This window comes from Bos indicus, chromosome 24 (assembly GCF_029378745.1).
Source record: "Bos indicus isolate NIAB-ARS_2022 breed Sahiwal x Tharparkar chromosome 24, NIAB-ARS_B.indTharparkar_mat_pri_1.0, whole genome shotgun sequence".
Taxonomy (NCBI): domain Eukaryota; kingdom Metazoa; phylum Chordata; class Mammalia; order Artiodactyla; family Bovidae; genus Bos; species Bos indicus.
The window spans coordinates 57,919,538-57,936,054 of NC_091783.1; the positions used below are offsets into that span (position 1 = coordinate 57,919,538).

Here is a 16,517-nt window from a genome sequence, read left to right on the forward strand (position 1 = left end):
CCTGGCATTGGCCATCGACAGCTCTGGGCCTTGGTTGCAATTATAGGGCAATAGGAAAAGTCCCACATAGCATCCTATTACCCAGCCAAGGAAAGAGGCTCTGCAGGTACCGATACTGAGTGATCTTAAAGACGTGCTGTGAGATGAAAGAGCTAGGTTCAGAATAATGTGGCCTCAACTTGTATTTTAAAGATGGTTATGACGCACACACATGTGACCATGTTCACAGTCCCTACAAGAAACAATGGTTGCCTTGGGGTTGGGGGCTGGGGTCTCACTTTTCACTGAAGGTTCCATGAATGGATCAGAGCAGGCATTCAATAGAGGTTACCCCCTGCCCTAGGCTGAGAAGGGAGAGAGAAGACCCAGTTAAACGTGCCATCACATCCGTTAGGCAAAAGTAAGAAATGAGCAAAATAGAGCAGCGGTGAGCATCGCCAGCGCGTGGTGCGTGCCAAAGGGGAAGCAGCGTAATACAGCAAAGGGAAAGCCACATGTTACCTTCACAAAAATAAATCTGCTGGTCATGCATCACCAGTTTCTAAAGAGGAGAGAGGCAGCTTCCAATAAAAGATGCTGGTAATTAAACATCAAGAGAAAGAGGAAGAAAGAGCAAGAGGCAACGTAGTGGAGACATGGAAAAATGACTCTATCCAGAACTTTGGGCACAGGTCTGTTTTTTCACTGAGGTAACACGGGTTTAAAACACTGGGTTTCATGTGTGCAACATTGTATTTCTACCTCTGATGCGCTGGGGTGTGCTCTCCTGTGGATGGAAAACCTGTGTTTCCACCCATCGCTGCATAGCGGCCCCCTTGCCCATTTCACGCTTTCCCACCCTGCTACACCCCTCTCGTAACCACTGCTCTGGTCTCTGTGTCTCTGTTGGTTTTTGTTTGGTTTGGCTTGTTCATTCATTTTGTATTTTGCTTTTTATGTTCCATATTTGATTGAAGTCATGGAGGGTTTGTTTTTCTCCATCTGACTTATCGTGTCTCCCTGGTGGCTCAATGGTAAAGACTCTGCCTACCGATACAGAAGATTCAGGTTCGATCTCTGGATTGGGAAGATCCCCTGGAGAAGGAAATGGCAATCCACTCCAGTATCCTTGCCTGGGAAATCCCATGGACAGAGGAGCCTAGTGGGTTACCATCCATGGGGTCACAGGAGCGTGAGACATGACTTAGCAAGTATAAATAACAACATCTGTCTTATTTCTCTTAGCATAATGCTCTCAAGATCCAGCCATGGTTTTGCAAATGACAAGATTCCATCTTTTCATGGCTGAGTACTATTCCATTTTACAGACACACCACACGTTTTTTCTCCATTCATCTGTCGACAGACACTTAGGTTGTTCCCATGTCTCGGCTAATGTAAATACGGGTGCATAGTGTCTTTTAGAATGAGTGTTTTCACATCCTTTGGACAAATGCTCAGAGGTTGCATAGCTGGGTCACACGGCACTTCTATTTTCATATTTTGAGGAACCTCCATACTGTTTCCCCAATGTCTGCCCCGGTGTACATTCCCACCAAGAGCGTACGAGGCCTCCCTTCTCTCCACATCCTCTCCAGCACTTGTTATTTCCTGTCTCTTTTACAATAGCCGTTCTAACAAGTTGAAGTGATTTCACTGTAGCTTTGAGACTCTTGAGAGTCCCTTGGCCTGCAAGGAGATCCAACCAGTCCATCCGAAAGGAAATCAATCCTGAATACTCACTGGAAGGACTGATCCTGAAGCTGAAGCTCCAATACTTTGGCCACCTGATGTGAAGAGCCAACTCATTTGAAAAAACTCTGATGCTGGGAAAGATTGAAGGCAGGAGAAGGAGATGGCAGAGGATGAGATGGTTGGATGGCCTCACTGCCTCAATGAACACGAGTTTGAGCAAGTTCCAGGAGACGGCAAAGGACAGAGAAGCCTGGCGTGCTGCAGTTCATGGGGTCAGAAAGAGTTGGACATGAATGAGCGACTGAACGACAACAGCAATAATTAGTGATGTTGAGCATTTTTTCATGTGCCCGTTGGCCACCTGCCCACCTTCTTAGGAAAAAAGTCTGTTCAGCTCCTCTCCCCATTTTTTTACTCTGGTAGTTTTCACTGCTGAGTAGGGCACAGGCTTTGCTCTGATACTCATATACAGGTTAGTTGGTTGTATGACGTCTCATTTAAACATCACAGCTATTATTACTCCAGCCCTACATTGCAGATGTGGACACCTGCGTCAGAAAGCTGCCTTGCCAGGTCATACAACCTGTTGTGGCAGAGGGGCCCAGACCCAATTTTTCTCATATTCTGAGTGATTCTTTCTTCTACACACATTTCCAGAAACTCCAGACCCTGAAGGGAACCATAAGAGTACTATCAAAACTGCCACTTATCGATGCCACACGCTGTGAGGACCCCCTCCCCAGCACACACTAGGTCTGTGCTCTCACCAGCTGCTGTGTGCGCCTTTTTATTATTTCAATGTTGAACCTTGTGGATAGAACAGCAGCACCAGAAAGGGTCAGATCTTACTACTGTCTGATCCTTTTCCTTTCTGTTTCTGGCTGAGACTACGATGAACTAGTCTACACTGAAGTGCTAGTGGATGAATGGGCTACCCTCTCAGCCAAGGTGTTGAACTTTATCGGGGCCTTTGGAGACGAAGTCTTAGCTGAGAGGTCTCTACCGCTCAGACCACAAGGCACCATTGGCCTTCCCCTGAAAACCATCACGAGCAGTTGCTAAGACATCCTTCTAGACAAACACGGACACAGTTTACGCCCGCCCTGGGTGTACTGAAATGGAAATAGGTCACACGCACTGCTGGGTATACCGCTTCCTTTACTGTGTAGAACTTTAAGATTGTTCTAAGAGTTTTTTTAAGAATAGATCTTTGAAATTGTTTTATCAGTTTTGTTTAAAAAAAAAAACAAACCCCACACACTTCTCATGATTTTGATGGCTCTAGAATATTTTGCTCTGTAAATATATCCTATGTTAATTTGATATTTCTAATAGATATTTGATATGTTCTAGTACCTTGCCATATAAACAGCACTGCAATTTTGCACACTGTAGGATAAATTCCTGAAAGTGGAATTGTGTGTCAAAAGCTATGCACATTTGTAATTTTGATAGATATTTCCAAACTGCCTTGCGATTTGGAATGACCTGCACTCTCACCGGGGTTTCCCTGGTGGCTCATTGGTCAAGAATCCACCTGAAATGCAGGAGACACGGGTCTGATCCCTGGGTCAGGAGGATGCCCTGGAGAAGGGAATTGCAAGCCACTCCAATATTCTTGCCTGGAGGATCCCATGGACAGAGGAGCCCGGCAGGCTATGCTTCCTGGGGTGGCAAAGAGCTGGCTATGACTGAAGCAACTGAGCAGGACACAGCAGCCATACGGTTTTCAGTCTGCTTTCCAGTTTTTCGATCTTACAAACAGTGCTGCACTGAATACTTTTATGTACATCTTAGTGTGCTTTTGTGACCGTGTTTATAGATTCCCGGTAATAGGATTACTGCACCAAGAGGGGTGTACTTCCAATTTTAATTCACTGTCAAATTATCCTTTAAAAAGTAGACCAGTAACACTTCCAGCGACAGCATTTGAGAATGGCATCTTGCCCACAGCCTGACCAATACTGGATATTGACCAGCTTTTTAATTTTGACCTATGAACTCACTGAGAATTGATCTCTCGTCAGCATTTCTATAATGACGAATGAAGCTAACCATGTTTTCCTGTGTTTACTTTTCTGTAAATTCCATGTTCATATTCTTCCCTTTCTTCATTTTCACCTTGAATTATTCAGTTTTTATTTATATGAATGTTTTCTAAACTGAGGAAATGTCGCTGTGGTCTGGATTGCTAATATTTTTCCCTGGATCTTTTTTTCTTTTGACTTTATTAATTATCTAATGTTAGAAAGTCTGGATTTGAGGCTCTGTGGGCTGCTTAAGAATGCCTATTCTGGCCCAAAACTACACGTATTTTGATCAGTTTTAAGTGTAGTCCCTCAGCTGTGTCCGACTCTTTGCGACCCCATGGACTGTAGCCCACCAGGCTCCTCTGTCCATGGGATTCTCTAGGCAAGAATACTGGAGTGGATTGCCATCTCCTTCTCCAAGGGATCTTCCTGACCGAGGGATCAAAGCTGGGTCTCTCGCATTGCAGGCAGATTCTTTACCGTCTGAGCCCCCAGGGAAAGAAAGAAAGAAAAAAAAGTTGCTCAGTCGCGTTTGACTCTTTTCGACCCCATGGACTGTAGCCTACTAGGCTCTTCCGTCCATGGGATTGCTGCCGTCTGTTCTAAAGGTTCATCTGATGCCTGTTGTTCCTCAGTCCCCTTGAGACATCAGTTTAACAAAACGCTGAAGTTTGACCTTCCTTTTGACGGTCCTAGCTGAGATCTTCCCCAATTCACAAATTCAGCGAAAATAACCAATATGCTTGAGGTTAATTTAATTGATTTTTTTTTCCTGGTTCCAAACCGTTGTCTGGGTTATTGATTATTTTCAAATGTCCTTTATACAGTCCTGATTGAATAAGCCATCCCATAAAACCTGGCCTAATTAAAGTCCTGCCCTTAAAACACAAGAATCTACTTGAATGCTTTTCCTGAAGCTTTTGGGGAAGAGGACTGCCCCCTTGGTCTTCTGTGTGCCCGCACCTTCAGCTAAACTATCCCTGAGAGTAGCTGGGACTTTTCGGAGGGCCCTCACGGCAGCTTTGTGTGTGTGGAGGGGAAGGGGTTAATGATGGTGAGCTGCACAGATCCTGGTAGACAGATCACAGAAGCACAACCTGGGGGAAAGTCAGTATTTCTAAAGCTCTGGCCTCATGGGATTTTACCCCCTGAGTTTTAGCTCGCAATGTTTTTGGAGTTTGTAAACCTTTTCATGGAAATCAGCCCACTGCTGTTTTACACAGCAACCCAGGGAGAGTCATGCTATTCTTAATACTTTTATGTAGAAAAATGGAAGTCCTGGGAGATGAAGCTAACACAGCGGCAAGGGCTGAGCTGGGACGCAAGTCTCTTTCTTAGTACTCTGAGTCTACTGGTCCTTCCCCAGTTCTCCCTGCTCTTCCTGGTTATGTCAGCTTCCACGGAACAGAACTGCCAAGCTTAAATACAATGCTTTTTAGCAATTGGGATATAATTGCTGTGTAAGTCATGCTGGTTCCTGCTCTACAGCAGTGTGAATCCGCTGTATGTATGCGTGTATCCCCGGGTCTCTTGAGCCTCTCCCCGCCCGACCCTCATCCCACCCGTCTAGGTCATCACAGAGCTGAGCTCCTCATGCTGAACAGCAGCTTCCCGCTGTTGTACACGCGTGCCAGTGTGTTTATGTCAAGCCGCATCTCCCAGGTCCCCTGCCTCCTCCTCCGCTCTGTCTGTACGTCTGCGCTCTGTGTCTGCATCTCCATTCCTGCCCTGGAGCTAGGTTCATCTGAAGCACTTACTGAAATAATCACCTCTGTACTCTGTTTATTTGACTTCTATGCAGAGTACATCATGAGAAACGCTGGACTGGAAGAAACACAAGCTGGAATTAAGATTGCCGGGAGAAATATCAATAACCTCAGATATGCAGATGACACCACCCTTATGGCAGAAAGTGAAGAGGAACTAAAAAGCCTCTTGATGAAAGTGAAAGTGGAGAGTGAAAAAGTTGGCTTAAAGCTCAACATTCAGAAAACAAAGATCATGGCATCCGGTCCCATCACTTCATGAGAAATAGATGGGGAAACAGTGGAAACAGTGTCAGACTTTATTTTTCTGGGCTCCAAAATCACTGCAGATGGTGAATGCAGCCAAGAAATTAAAAGACGCTTACTCCTTGGAAGGAAAGTTATGACCAACCTAGATAGCATATTCAAAAGCAGAGACATTACTTTGCCAACAAAGGTCCATCTAGTCAAGGCTATGGTTTTCCCAGTGGTCATGTATGGATGTGAGAGTTGGACTGTGAAGAAGGCTGAGCACCGAAGAACTGATGCTTTTGAACTGTGGTGTTGGAGAAGACTCCTGAGAGTCCCTTGGACTGCAAGGAGATCCAACCAGTCCATTCTGAAGGAGATCAGCCCTGGGATTTCTTTGGAAGGAATGATGCTAAAGCTGAAACTCCAGTACTTTGGCCACCTCATGCGAAGAGTTGACTCATTGGAAAAGACTCTGATGCTGGGAGGGATTGGGGGCAAGAGGAGAAGGGGACGACAGAGGATGAGATGGCTGGATGGCATCACTGACTAGATGGACTTGAGTCTGAGTGAACTCCGGGAGTTGGTGATGGACAGGGAGGCCTGGCGTGCTGCGATTCATGGGGTCGCAAAGAGTCGGACACGACTGAGCGACTGATCTGATCTGATCTGATCTGTGCTCAAGGAATGATGTAACTCTAAGGACACTGACCTTCAACCTCCAAAAAGAACTGAGCCAGGTCAGTGGATTAAGTAACACAGGATCCTAAGGCTCCTGGGATATGTTTAGATAGGGCTGCCATATAAAATATAGCTGCTGCTGCTGCTGCTAAGTCGCTTCAGTCGTGTCTGACTCTGTGCGACCCCATAGACGGCAGCCCACGAGGCTCCCCCATCCCTGAGATTCTCCAAGCAAGAACACTGGAGTGGGTTACCATTTCCTTCTCCAATGCATGAAAGTGAAAAGTGAAAGTGAAGTCGCTGAGTCTTGTCCGACTCTTAGCGACCCCATGGACTACGCCCCACCAAGCTCCTCCATCCATGGGATTTTCCAGGCAAGAGTACTGGAGTGGGGTGCCATTGCCTTCTCCGATAAAATATAGCATCCCTAGTTATCTGAAATTCACACTTCAGATAAACAATGAATAATTTTTAGTATGAGAAAGCCCCAAATATTGCATGGGACATACTTACCCTAAAAATATATATATTTGAAGTTAAAATTTAACTGGACATTCTATGTTTGTAGTTGCTAAATCTGACAAGTCTAAGAGAGGAGAGACAGTTTCTTGATACATATAACAAGATTTGTGATATTCTTGGTCTGAGGAGGTATTAGCTGAGTTGCAACAGTGACTTTCTAACATGGAAACTAATATAGAAATATAGAAAGATCACCTTGTAACACTTTAAATCTCATAGACAAGAAATACTTTTGCTCATTTTTCTTGGTATCAAACTAAAAAGTTAATCAAACATTAAGTATCAAAGTCTTAGCAATTACAGAGGATGTGTGCAATTATTTATCTTTAAACATGGTATTTGCATCATTATCAACAATTCTGAATAAAAAAGGAAACACCACCTTACTTCAAAATACAGTTTTGGTGAATAATAAGTTCAGTCAATGGAACACAATGAAAGAAAATGGTATCCAAAATTATTTTTAAGAGTGTTGATACAGATATTGACATGGAAGTGTGTTGAGGATAGAATATTGAATAGAAATACAAGCTGCTAAAGTACTGTATTTTTGCAAAACAATTGTCTTTTGTCTATTAAAGTGTACCTTCCCCCCTCACGCTTCAGCATCTCTGAAATTAGGATGCCTGTAGGATTTATTGCTATTATCAGTGCTTTCGGGCAGCCGGCAGACGATGTCACTGTCATTGATGAGAGCTCAGTGACGGCTGGGCATGGTGTCGGCGCACTGCGTTATCTGCATTGTAGGCACAACATACTTTGAGTTTGCCATTGAAAATGTCTTCCAGGATTACACTGTGATTCAGCATTGAAACAAAGCTATTTTCTGTGCAGAAGCTTGAAAACGAAGTAGAGGGGACTAAATTAGATTTCAGTGAAACAAATTTTCTTTTTTATCTTGGAGAAATAATCCCAGTTCTATATTGTCTTGCAGAGCAGCATGTGCTTTACAGAACCCAAGAAAGAAAGAGACTCTCAAGTAGATGAAGGGATGTTGTCTTTTGTTTCTGAGAAATGTACAGAAGGATTGCCGATGACAACCCAAGGAGCAGCGTAAGACAACTCATCCATTTCTGGGCCTGTGAGCCAGGGCCAGGGAGGGCTGAGGCGGAGCTAGGGTAGGCAGCCCAGCCAGCAGCTGGGGACTCTGGCTGCCTGGTCTGTCCTGTTGGCGTCTGGTCCAACTCAGGCTGGGCTCTTGGCAGCTAAAGCCAAAGGCGGGGAGAGGTTGAGGAGGCCAAAGCAGCTATCTGAGCAATAGGAGAAGGAATGGTTTTGGGCGAGAGGGTACAGACAGACAGGGATAATGCTACCCCTTAATTTGCATTTTATCTGTTATTTGGAACTTGCCCTGGTCACTTGGGAGCCTCAGGCAGAGGGAAATCCTTGGGGCTCAGACCAACGGCCAGACTTGCCCTCTGAGCTGGCCCCAAACCTCTGACCCAAGGGTCCTTCTTCCCCAGCAAAGCATGGAAGGGAATTTATAGCCACTGGAGTCTATGGTCTGAGATACAAAGAGAGCAGGAGCCACGAAGGACTAGGCCTGTGGTCTCCCAGGATAAACCATCTCATGCCCCTACCAACAGCCAGTTGAATGTCTTTTCTCTCAATATTTTCTCCATCATATCTCCCTAACAATAGTAATAATAATGCTAATTGAGTGCTTACTATGTGCCAGCCACTGTCCTAAGTATTTTATAAATATCATCTCATTTAATCCTCGGGCTTCCCAGGTGACTCCATGGTAAAGAATCCTCCTGCCAATGCAGGAGATGCGGATTCAATCACTGAGTCAGGAAAATCCTCTGGAGGAGGAAATGGCAACCCACTCCAGATTCTTGCCTAGAAAATCCCATGGATGGAGGAGCCTAGCAGGTTACAGTCCACGAGGTCACAAGAGAGTCAGACACGACTGAGCACATATGCATTTAATCCTCACCATAGTCTGGGAAGGTAGGTGTACTTTTCTGAATTTTACAGAATAGCAAATTTAGGTTCAAATCCACCCAATAAGTGCAGGAAGAGGACTCAAACTTCAGGTTCTCTGCCTGCAAATCCCCTGCTCTTAAGCACTACCCGCAGTACATCTCTCTGAACGAAGACCCCTGACCGGAGCTGTCCTCTCCTGACTAATCCCACTGCTGCTGTTTTACTCCTGCTCCTGGGAGCTGCTTCCTCTCTCCACTTCCCACCTACACATCAAGCAACTAGCAGAGCCAGCCCACACTCTGTCACCGTCCTTTGCACCCTCAGTGGGCGCTCGGCCCTCGGTACCTCCCAGGATCCCTTGTGCCTCCAGCCCGGAACTCAGCTATGTGAGCCTCCCATGATCCTTGGTGCTCCCCATAATCCCCTGTGCCCCACAGCCTGGCTCTCAGCCTTCTGTGCCTCCCCCAATCCCCCTGTGCCTCCCACGATCCTCTGTGCCTCCCACGATCCTCCGAGCCTCCCACAATGTCCTGTACCCGCAGGCTTGATCTCAGCCTTCTGTGCCTCCCCCAATCCCCCTGTGCCTCCCATGATCCTTTCTGCCTCCCATGATCCTTTCTGCCTCCCATGATCCTCTGTGCCCCACAGCTTGGATCTCAGCCTTGTGTGCCTCCCCCAACACCTCTGTGCCCAAAATTAGCAGATGCTGTCTCCTAAATACCACCTTGGGCCTGCTGGTTCCCCGTGGCTGGCTGAATTAAAGACACCCTTCTGAGCCTGACCACTGAGGTAGGCTGGGACCTCTGTATTCACAGGGTCTGGCCCAAGCCCAGATCCAGCTTTCTAAAGTGCCCCTCCCACAGAAGGCTGGCTGGGGCCAGGTCTGAGACTCCTGCTCTGACCAGAGTCCTATCTCTACAGTCCACTATGGGGCCATGCATGTAATCGCAATAGAGTTAGTAATTCTAAAGCCAAGTCTCTTCAATCCCATCATGAGCTCCTTGAGGCCTCGCTCCTCACGTGACACGAGCAGTGGGCAGTGGTCTCTCTGTGCTCGACTCCACCGCCAGGCCAGGATGGGGGCTCTGCAGAGGCACTCCTGCACCGGACGTGGGTCCTAACCACAGTCATCCCCCAGGCTGACACTTGGACCCAGGAGGTGATAAGGGAGAGCAGGCTGGGACCACGGCAGGAGAGGCATGAGGGGACAGCCTGACACGCCTCAGGGCTCCAGCTCTGACCGTAAGACCACTGACCAAAGAACCAGTCTGGCATCTGACTCAGCGGCTTCTGGAGTCAGTGGCTCTAGAATAGAAACCAAACAAGTGCCGACCCCATTCTTTGCCCGACGTGAAAAGAAAAGCGAAATAAAGTAGCTGCAGCCAGGACAGAAAGCAAATGAACTAACCTGAATTTTAAAGACTTCTTTCCATTGAACGTGGTTTTATTTATTTTTTTTAGTTTTTGTTTGATTTATTTTTTAAGCTATTTTTTTTTTTTTTTGGCCATACTACGAGGCACGTAGGACCTTAGTTCCCTGACCAGGGATCGAACCCGTGCCCCCTGCATTGGCAGCATGCAGGCTTAACCACTGGACCACCAGGGAAGCCCCTGAACGTTGTTTTAATTCAGAGTAATTCTTGGGTTGATTCTACTGAGACCTAAGTGTGCCAGGAAGTGGGGGTAGAAAAGGAAACAAGAGTAGAGAAAGTTTCGTTGGGAGGTGCTGGTGGAGAGAATTCAGGGGAGACCCAGGGTTGGAGGTCAATGTCTGTGAATACCTCCCTATGCAACAGGGAAAGGCCACGGGGCAGGGAGCAAGGAGAGAAGGGGAAGTGATGACCTACACACAATGGAGAGCTCTCCGTGACAGCGGGATCTAAGAGAAACGCTCGAGGAGGGTACAAAAGAGGGGAACACACCCAGAATTGCACCCCAACTGCTCAGCCCAAGACAGATCTAAAGGGAAATGGAAAGAGAAGGCGCATTACGACGATTCTGTAAGTAGCTCTGAATTTCCTCCCAAGTTTCTATTTCAAGGATTCCACACGAGGATGTGTGTTGTAAACTAGTCCACACAGGCCTTGGCCTTCAAGGAAATTATAGCAGAGACCGCCAACCTGGGGTGCATTTGAGATTGTCCAGAGTATGCGGTTGAGATTGGGCCACCGATCACATCGGGTGGAGTTTTCACACCACCAAGCAATTCTCATGGAGAAGGCGATGGCAACCCACTCCAGTACTCTTGCCTGGAAAATCCCATGGATGGAGGAGCCTGGTAGGCTGCAGTCAATGGGGTCGCTAAGAGTCAGACACGACTGAGTGACTTGACTTTCGCTTTTCACTTTCATGCAGTGAGGAGGAGGAAATGGCAACCCACTCCAGTGTTCTTGCCTGGAGAATCCCGGGGACGGTGGGGCCTGGTGGGCTGCCATCTGTGGGGTCGCACAGAGTCGGACACGACTGAAGTGACTTAGCAGCAGCAGCAGCAAGCAATTCCTGGACACCAGCTGGGTGTGCTACAATTCCATTCTAACCCTATCTACTTGGAGACAGCATCAGACCCCACAGGTTAAGGGCTCAGCCCCACAAGATGCACCCCCCGCCTCACTTCACACCCCAGTTGCAAGTCCAGGTTGTCATCTGTGCTTCTGAGTAATCAGAAGTTCGCAGAACCTGCTCCTAGGGTGGCATTAATTTGCTAGATTGGTTCATGGAACTCTGAGAAACATTTTACTTACTAGATACCTGTTTCTTATTTAAAAAAAAAAAAAAAAGATAAAGCTCAGGAACAGTCCGACAGAAGGAATCTGCAGGGCAAGGGGCGGGAAAAGAGCGCAGAGCATCCGTGTCTTCCTCCCGCCAGCCACTCTTCCCAAACCTCTGACATGCACACAACCCAGAAGCCCTTTGAACCCCACCCTTCGGAATTTTTATGCAAGCTTCATTACATAGCATGACTGGTTAAATCATTGGCTATTGGCTATTGATCTGACCCTTCTCTCCAGAGTTCCAGGGGTGACCCTAAAAGTCCCACTCTCTAATCACGTGGTTGGGGCCTCTGGCAACCAGCCCTCCTCTTTTGGTTACCTAGGTTCCAAAAGTCACTCCATTAATGTAACAAAAGGCATCTTTAGAGCTCTTACCACTTAGGAAATTTCAAGAGTTGTAGGAGCTCTGTGCCAGACTTGGGGATGAAGACCAAATACGTATTTATTTTTAAACATATCACAATCACATCACAATAGTCATTCACTCTGTTCCTTTAACCCTTAGACATCTAGATGACTTTAGGATTACACTTAGGAGCTTCACGGTGTTTGTGGGAAGGTGGGATGGAGGAGAGATGATTTTGTGATGCCAACCCAAGTCCAAGTAGAGAGCTACCTAGGATAGACCATGAACAAATGAATAAACGCATCAGCTAAATCTTGTCTTCATGTGGCATTTCATGAAATGACTTGGCTTCTTCCATATGAAGTCTCTGGTGATGGGAGAAGATGGTGCCATCAGAATTTCTTGAAAGTCACCAAGGGCAAGGGGAAGAGCTAGATTGGCCCCTCTAGCCTGAGGATCTGTGTCTGTGACTCAGCATTTGGCCTGGGCACTGGGTTCCCTTGCAGGAAGGAATCACAACCACTACTCCCTTCAAGAAAGGAGGCCCAGAGCTTCCTGGCTGCTGAGATCCATTCTCAGGGAACCCCGTTGAGCCCCAGCAGGGGCTCGCTCTGTCCTTCCACAGTCTCGTGTTCACCGGTGTAGAAACCCTCAAGGTGACAGGTTAGTGGGTTGTAAAACACAACGGAGCACCTGGACAGAGGTCATGGACCGGGGCACAAACAGTGTGACGCACAAGAGTTTGTCCCCAGTGCCCAGAATTGAGCTGCTCTTGGAAAAACAAAGTCACGAGTATTGAAACTCAGCTTCCTTAGGTAGGGAAGCTGAAGAGAACAGCAGAGTTGCCTTCCAAAAAGTTGAGCTTCAAGTCCCTGCCTTGACCTGTATGCTATGTCTCTGATGATTCTTCTTTCGATTTTAAAATCAGGAAATAGCTCAAAGATGTTCTAAGGATTTAATAACAACAACACTTAACAGGGCTTACTTATTTACCCTGTGCCAGGCACTGTTCTAAGCACTTTATGCATATTAATTCACTAAATCCTCACCGTGACCTTATGAAACAGGTACTGTTATTCAGACAAATGCATCAATGAGAAAAGGGAAGCACAGAGCAGTCCGGTGCCTCTCTGAAGATCACGCAGCTGGAAGGTGGGAGGACTGGAGGCTAAACCCAGGCAGCTTAACCTCAGGGTCGATAACGACACTATGCAAGAACATGAGCAAACATAAAGAGGCAGAGAGGAAAAGGTACTCAGACAACTGCATTTCACTGTTTTTGAAAGACAGTTTCCCCCACACTTTACCATCTTGAAAGTCTTCTGTGTTCATATCTGAAAAATTGCTAGATTCAATTAATTAGGAAATGACCTTGAGATGGAACTAATTTCTGAATAATTCTTCCAATTCCAAGTTGTCTCTTTGTTACTGTAATAAACGTGGTTAAAATGAAGCATTTATTGCCTGCCTACCATGGATAGTGGCTAGCCAAGCCCACGCTGGAGCTCTAAACACCAGACGAGCATCAGCCGCACGACCTCATCTTCCACCCCCGACCCAGCGCCCCCGCACGGGCGGCACAGCCCTCCTTCCCGTTTTGAGACACAGTTGAGCGTGTAGGTCCCTCTGCCTAGAAATCCTCTTCCTTACGGCTCCCTCTTAATTTCTGTCTGTTCTCTGTTCAAATGGTAGGGCCCTGGCCATCACTCTTTCAACCTGCATCCTTCCCGCTTCTGACTTCATTTTGATTATGGCTCACCTCCTTTTGGATGTAAACTCCATGGGAGAGGCCAGTTCAGCCTGATTTTCTTGGTTGGTTGAGTAGGTTTTGCTTCTGCACAGCCAGTGTCTAGAATGATGCCATGGACAGTGTGGCTTTCTACAAATACTTCTTGAATGAATGAATGGGTGAGGACTCATTGAAGATTCTTGTTCGATGTTGAAGGAAGATTTACTCTGAGAGTATCTGCTTATCTTCAGAGCAGGGAGGCCGTGAGGAGAGGCCAGGCAGGTTAAAGGGCCTGCATTCTACACCTTGTCTCATTAGCAGTCCCAGAGGAGTGGCCAACCTTCAGAAGAACTGGGATGAAACAGAACACTTTGGCAGAGTGCTAGACAGCATCTCGATTAATTTTGTGATTTAGAAAAGTGAGGAAAGAACCACCAAATGCAAGGCATCAATCTTGCCTGGATCATAGCTTTTAAAAAGAAAGAAAAGAGCTCTAAAAGAGATTTTGGAGATAATTGGGAAATTTTGAAAATGAGCTAAATATTAGATGCTATGGGAAATCCCACGGACTGAGAAGCCTGGCAGGCTATAAGTCCATGGGGTCGCAGTGTCAGACACGACTGAGCAACAAAACAACAATTAGGGAATTCTGTTAATGTAGCTCTGATCATGGTACTCAGGTTAAGCAGAAAACTCCTATTCCCAGGGACATGTGCTGAAATGTTTAGCTCAGAAGTAGCATAATAAGTTCTGCAACTAGTTTGTAACTGCACTCTGGGAGCACGTACTGCTCACTCAAATGATGACCATCTGCTTTGACCCCCCAGGAGTCAGGTCCCTGCCCCCACCATGCCGAATGGTGTTCTGAGCCCACTTCCACCCATAAGAGCAGGAGCTTCAGTGGGAGAAGGGGCTGGTGTGGGACCGCAGTGATAGAATCAGGACTGTCAACATTCTGGCTTTCCACCTGGGTCCTGAGTTAGGACATTGGTTTGAAAGTAGCTTTGATTCTCTCCCTCACGTGGGAAATTCAACTCCCTGGGCCTCTTTTTCTTTACCAGCCCAACAAACGAACAGTGAGTCAATGCAGTTCAAGACCTTGGTAGCTTCTCGGTGTCCATCTTTGTTTTGCTTCTCTTCATTAACAAAGATGAATGCACCTCCCAGGTCGCCTAAGCTTTCAGAGCAAATGACAAGCTAGTATCCTCAGCTTTGCTACACGGAGAGGAAACTCAGAAATATGAGGTGTGTTTTTCAAAGGCAAAACTTTGAATGGTAAAGAATCTCGGATGAGACCCAGGATTTCCAGTTCTCAAACTTCAGCCTTCTTCATGGCAAGAGTTTAGCATTCTTCATTGGAACTAATTACTTTCTTTTCCTTTTCAAAAAGCCTGCAGTCCAGGCAGGAAAAGACCAGTCACTCACCCACAGGGGGCGGGGCCTGCTTCCAGCAGCACCCGTGGAAAGTTACCTGATTTTGTTTTTCTCTGTTTTGCAGCCTGTGCCTGAGTACAAATATCAGGGATTTCAGACATGCCACACTGAACTTCAACCTTGCAGGATTCAAATCCATTTCATCTTAAAAGAATGCATCCCCTTTAATTTAAGAAAGGAAAAAAAAAAAAAAGATCATTTTAAAGCAGCCAAGGCAGAGATTCTGTGATTTGCAGGAAGAAGTTTATAAATTTATAAACTTATAAATTTATAAATAGGATTATAAATGGGGCAAAGTGTACCCTTTCTCTGAAATTCAAACTCCTTGCAAGTACCATGGCTGGGAATTTAAAGGAAGTCATCTGAAAGGCGAACGTTTGTCTTCATCATGGTTTTCCAAACAAAAGGAAAACTGTCGGCAAAAACACACCAACTTTCAGAGACCGAGAGAAGCTGGTGAAAGGGACCTGGGTGTCCCTGCGGTGAGGCCTGGGAGTCGGGGGGCCTTTCCTTCTGTTTGAAAGAATATCTATACAGGGAGACTGAGATTTCATCTCACTGACAAGGTGAAAAGTCAACAGTAATTCTGAAAAAACAGCATATATATATATAGTTCCTGAAACCAGGAGCAGCTTTTGAAAGTACAAAGCAAGTTTCTACAGGCAGGCTGGTGAGGCCTCACGGTGAGGCCTCACAGTGAGGCCAGAGCCGGAGAACGAAGCCGGAGCCTGGGCGACCCCTCTGGGCCCGCTGCGGTGCTCTTCCCATTTCAGGGTGAACCTGGCGCTTCTGCCATGTGAATGTGCCAGCCCCACGGGGCCCCAGCCCTCCTGGAGCCCCTGGTCTCTCCTAGGAACGAGCGCTCAGTTTGACCTCAAGTGGTTGGAGGGAAGGGACCCGAAAAGAGAGGCAACCTCAGGGCTCATTTCCTGAGATCAGTTCTCAGGAAAGAAGAAAAGCCAGAGCACACTTTTGCTTGCCCTCCGACTTTTACCTGAGATGTAACACGATAACCATACATAGGTGTAAGGAAATGGCAACATACCGGCTAGTGAAGGCTGCCTCCTCTCCTCAGAGGTTCGTGGGCTTTGACCAGGAGAACCAGACCTCACTTCAGACGGCATTTATCACTAGAGAGTGACAAACAGCTTGCTCTCACAGGGTAGGAAGGCAAAACAACAAAGTGGGCTGAGGAGGGAAAGAAACGATCAGAAACATTAACAAGTAGCAGCTGCAGACCCCCTGCGCTAGGGGTGGGGGAGGGGAGGCAGCCCTGCTGATGTTATTAGTTTTGCATGTCTCTTTTTATCTATCTTTAAAAAAAAATACAGAATGTGAACTCCGTTTGTCTTGCTCACTGTTGCGATACCAGAGCTGAGCAGATAAGGAGGCGCTTAATAATTGTTG

The 16,517-nt window shown here is 46.6% G+C and overlaps 1 protein-coding gene across 7 annotated transcripts in view; it reads right to left on the reverse strand.

Annotated features, from left to right (window-relative positions):
• Positions 1-16,483, reverse strand: part of LOC109577743 (uncharacterized) — a 46,267-nt gene extending 29,784 nt beyond the window's left edge. For 2 of the 7 annotated variants that reach the window (XR_011563697.1, XR_011563692.1), the window contains exons 1-2: positions 16,156-16,479; positions 13,707-15,272 (exon numbers count right to left, since the gene is read on the reverse strand). Coding sequence is in view for 2 of the 7 variants with exons in the window: in XM_070778589.1 (XP_070634690.1) it covers positions 16,156-16,234 (79 nt within the window). In the remaining 5 variants the exon portion in view is untranslated. Of the gene's footprint in view, positions 1-13,706; positions 15,273-16,155 lie in introns of all 7 variants that reach the window. The other 5 variants (XR_011563686.1, XM_070778584.1, XR_011563693.1 and 2 more) reach the window with 4 other exon arrangements.
• Between the last annotated feature and the right edge of the window lie 34 nt (positions 16,484-16,517).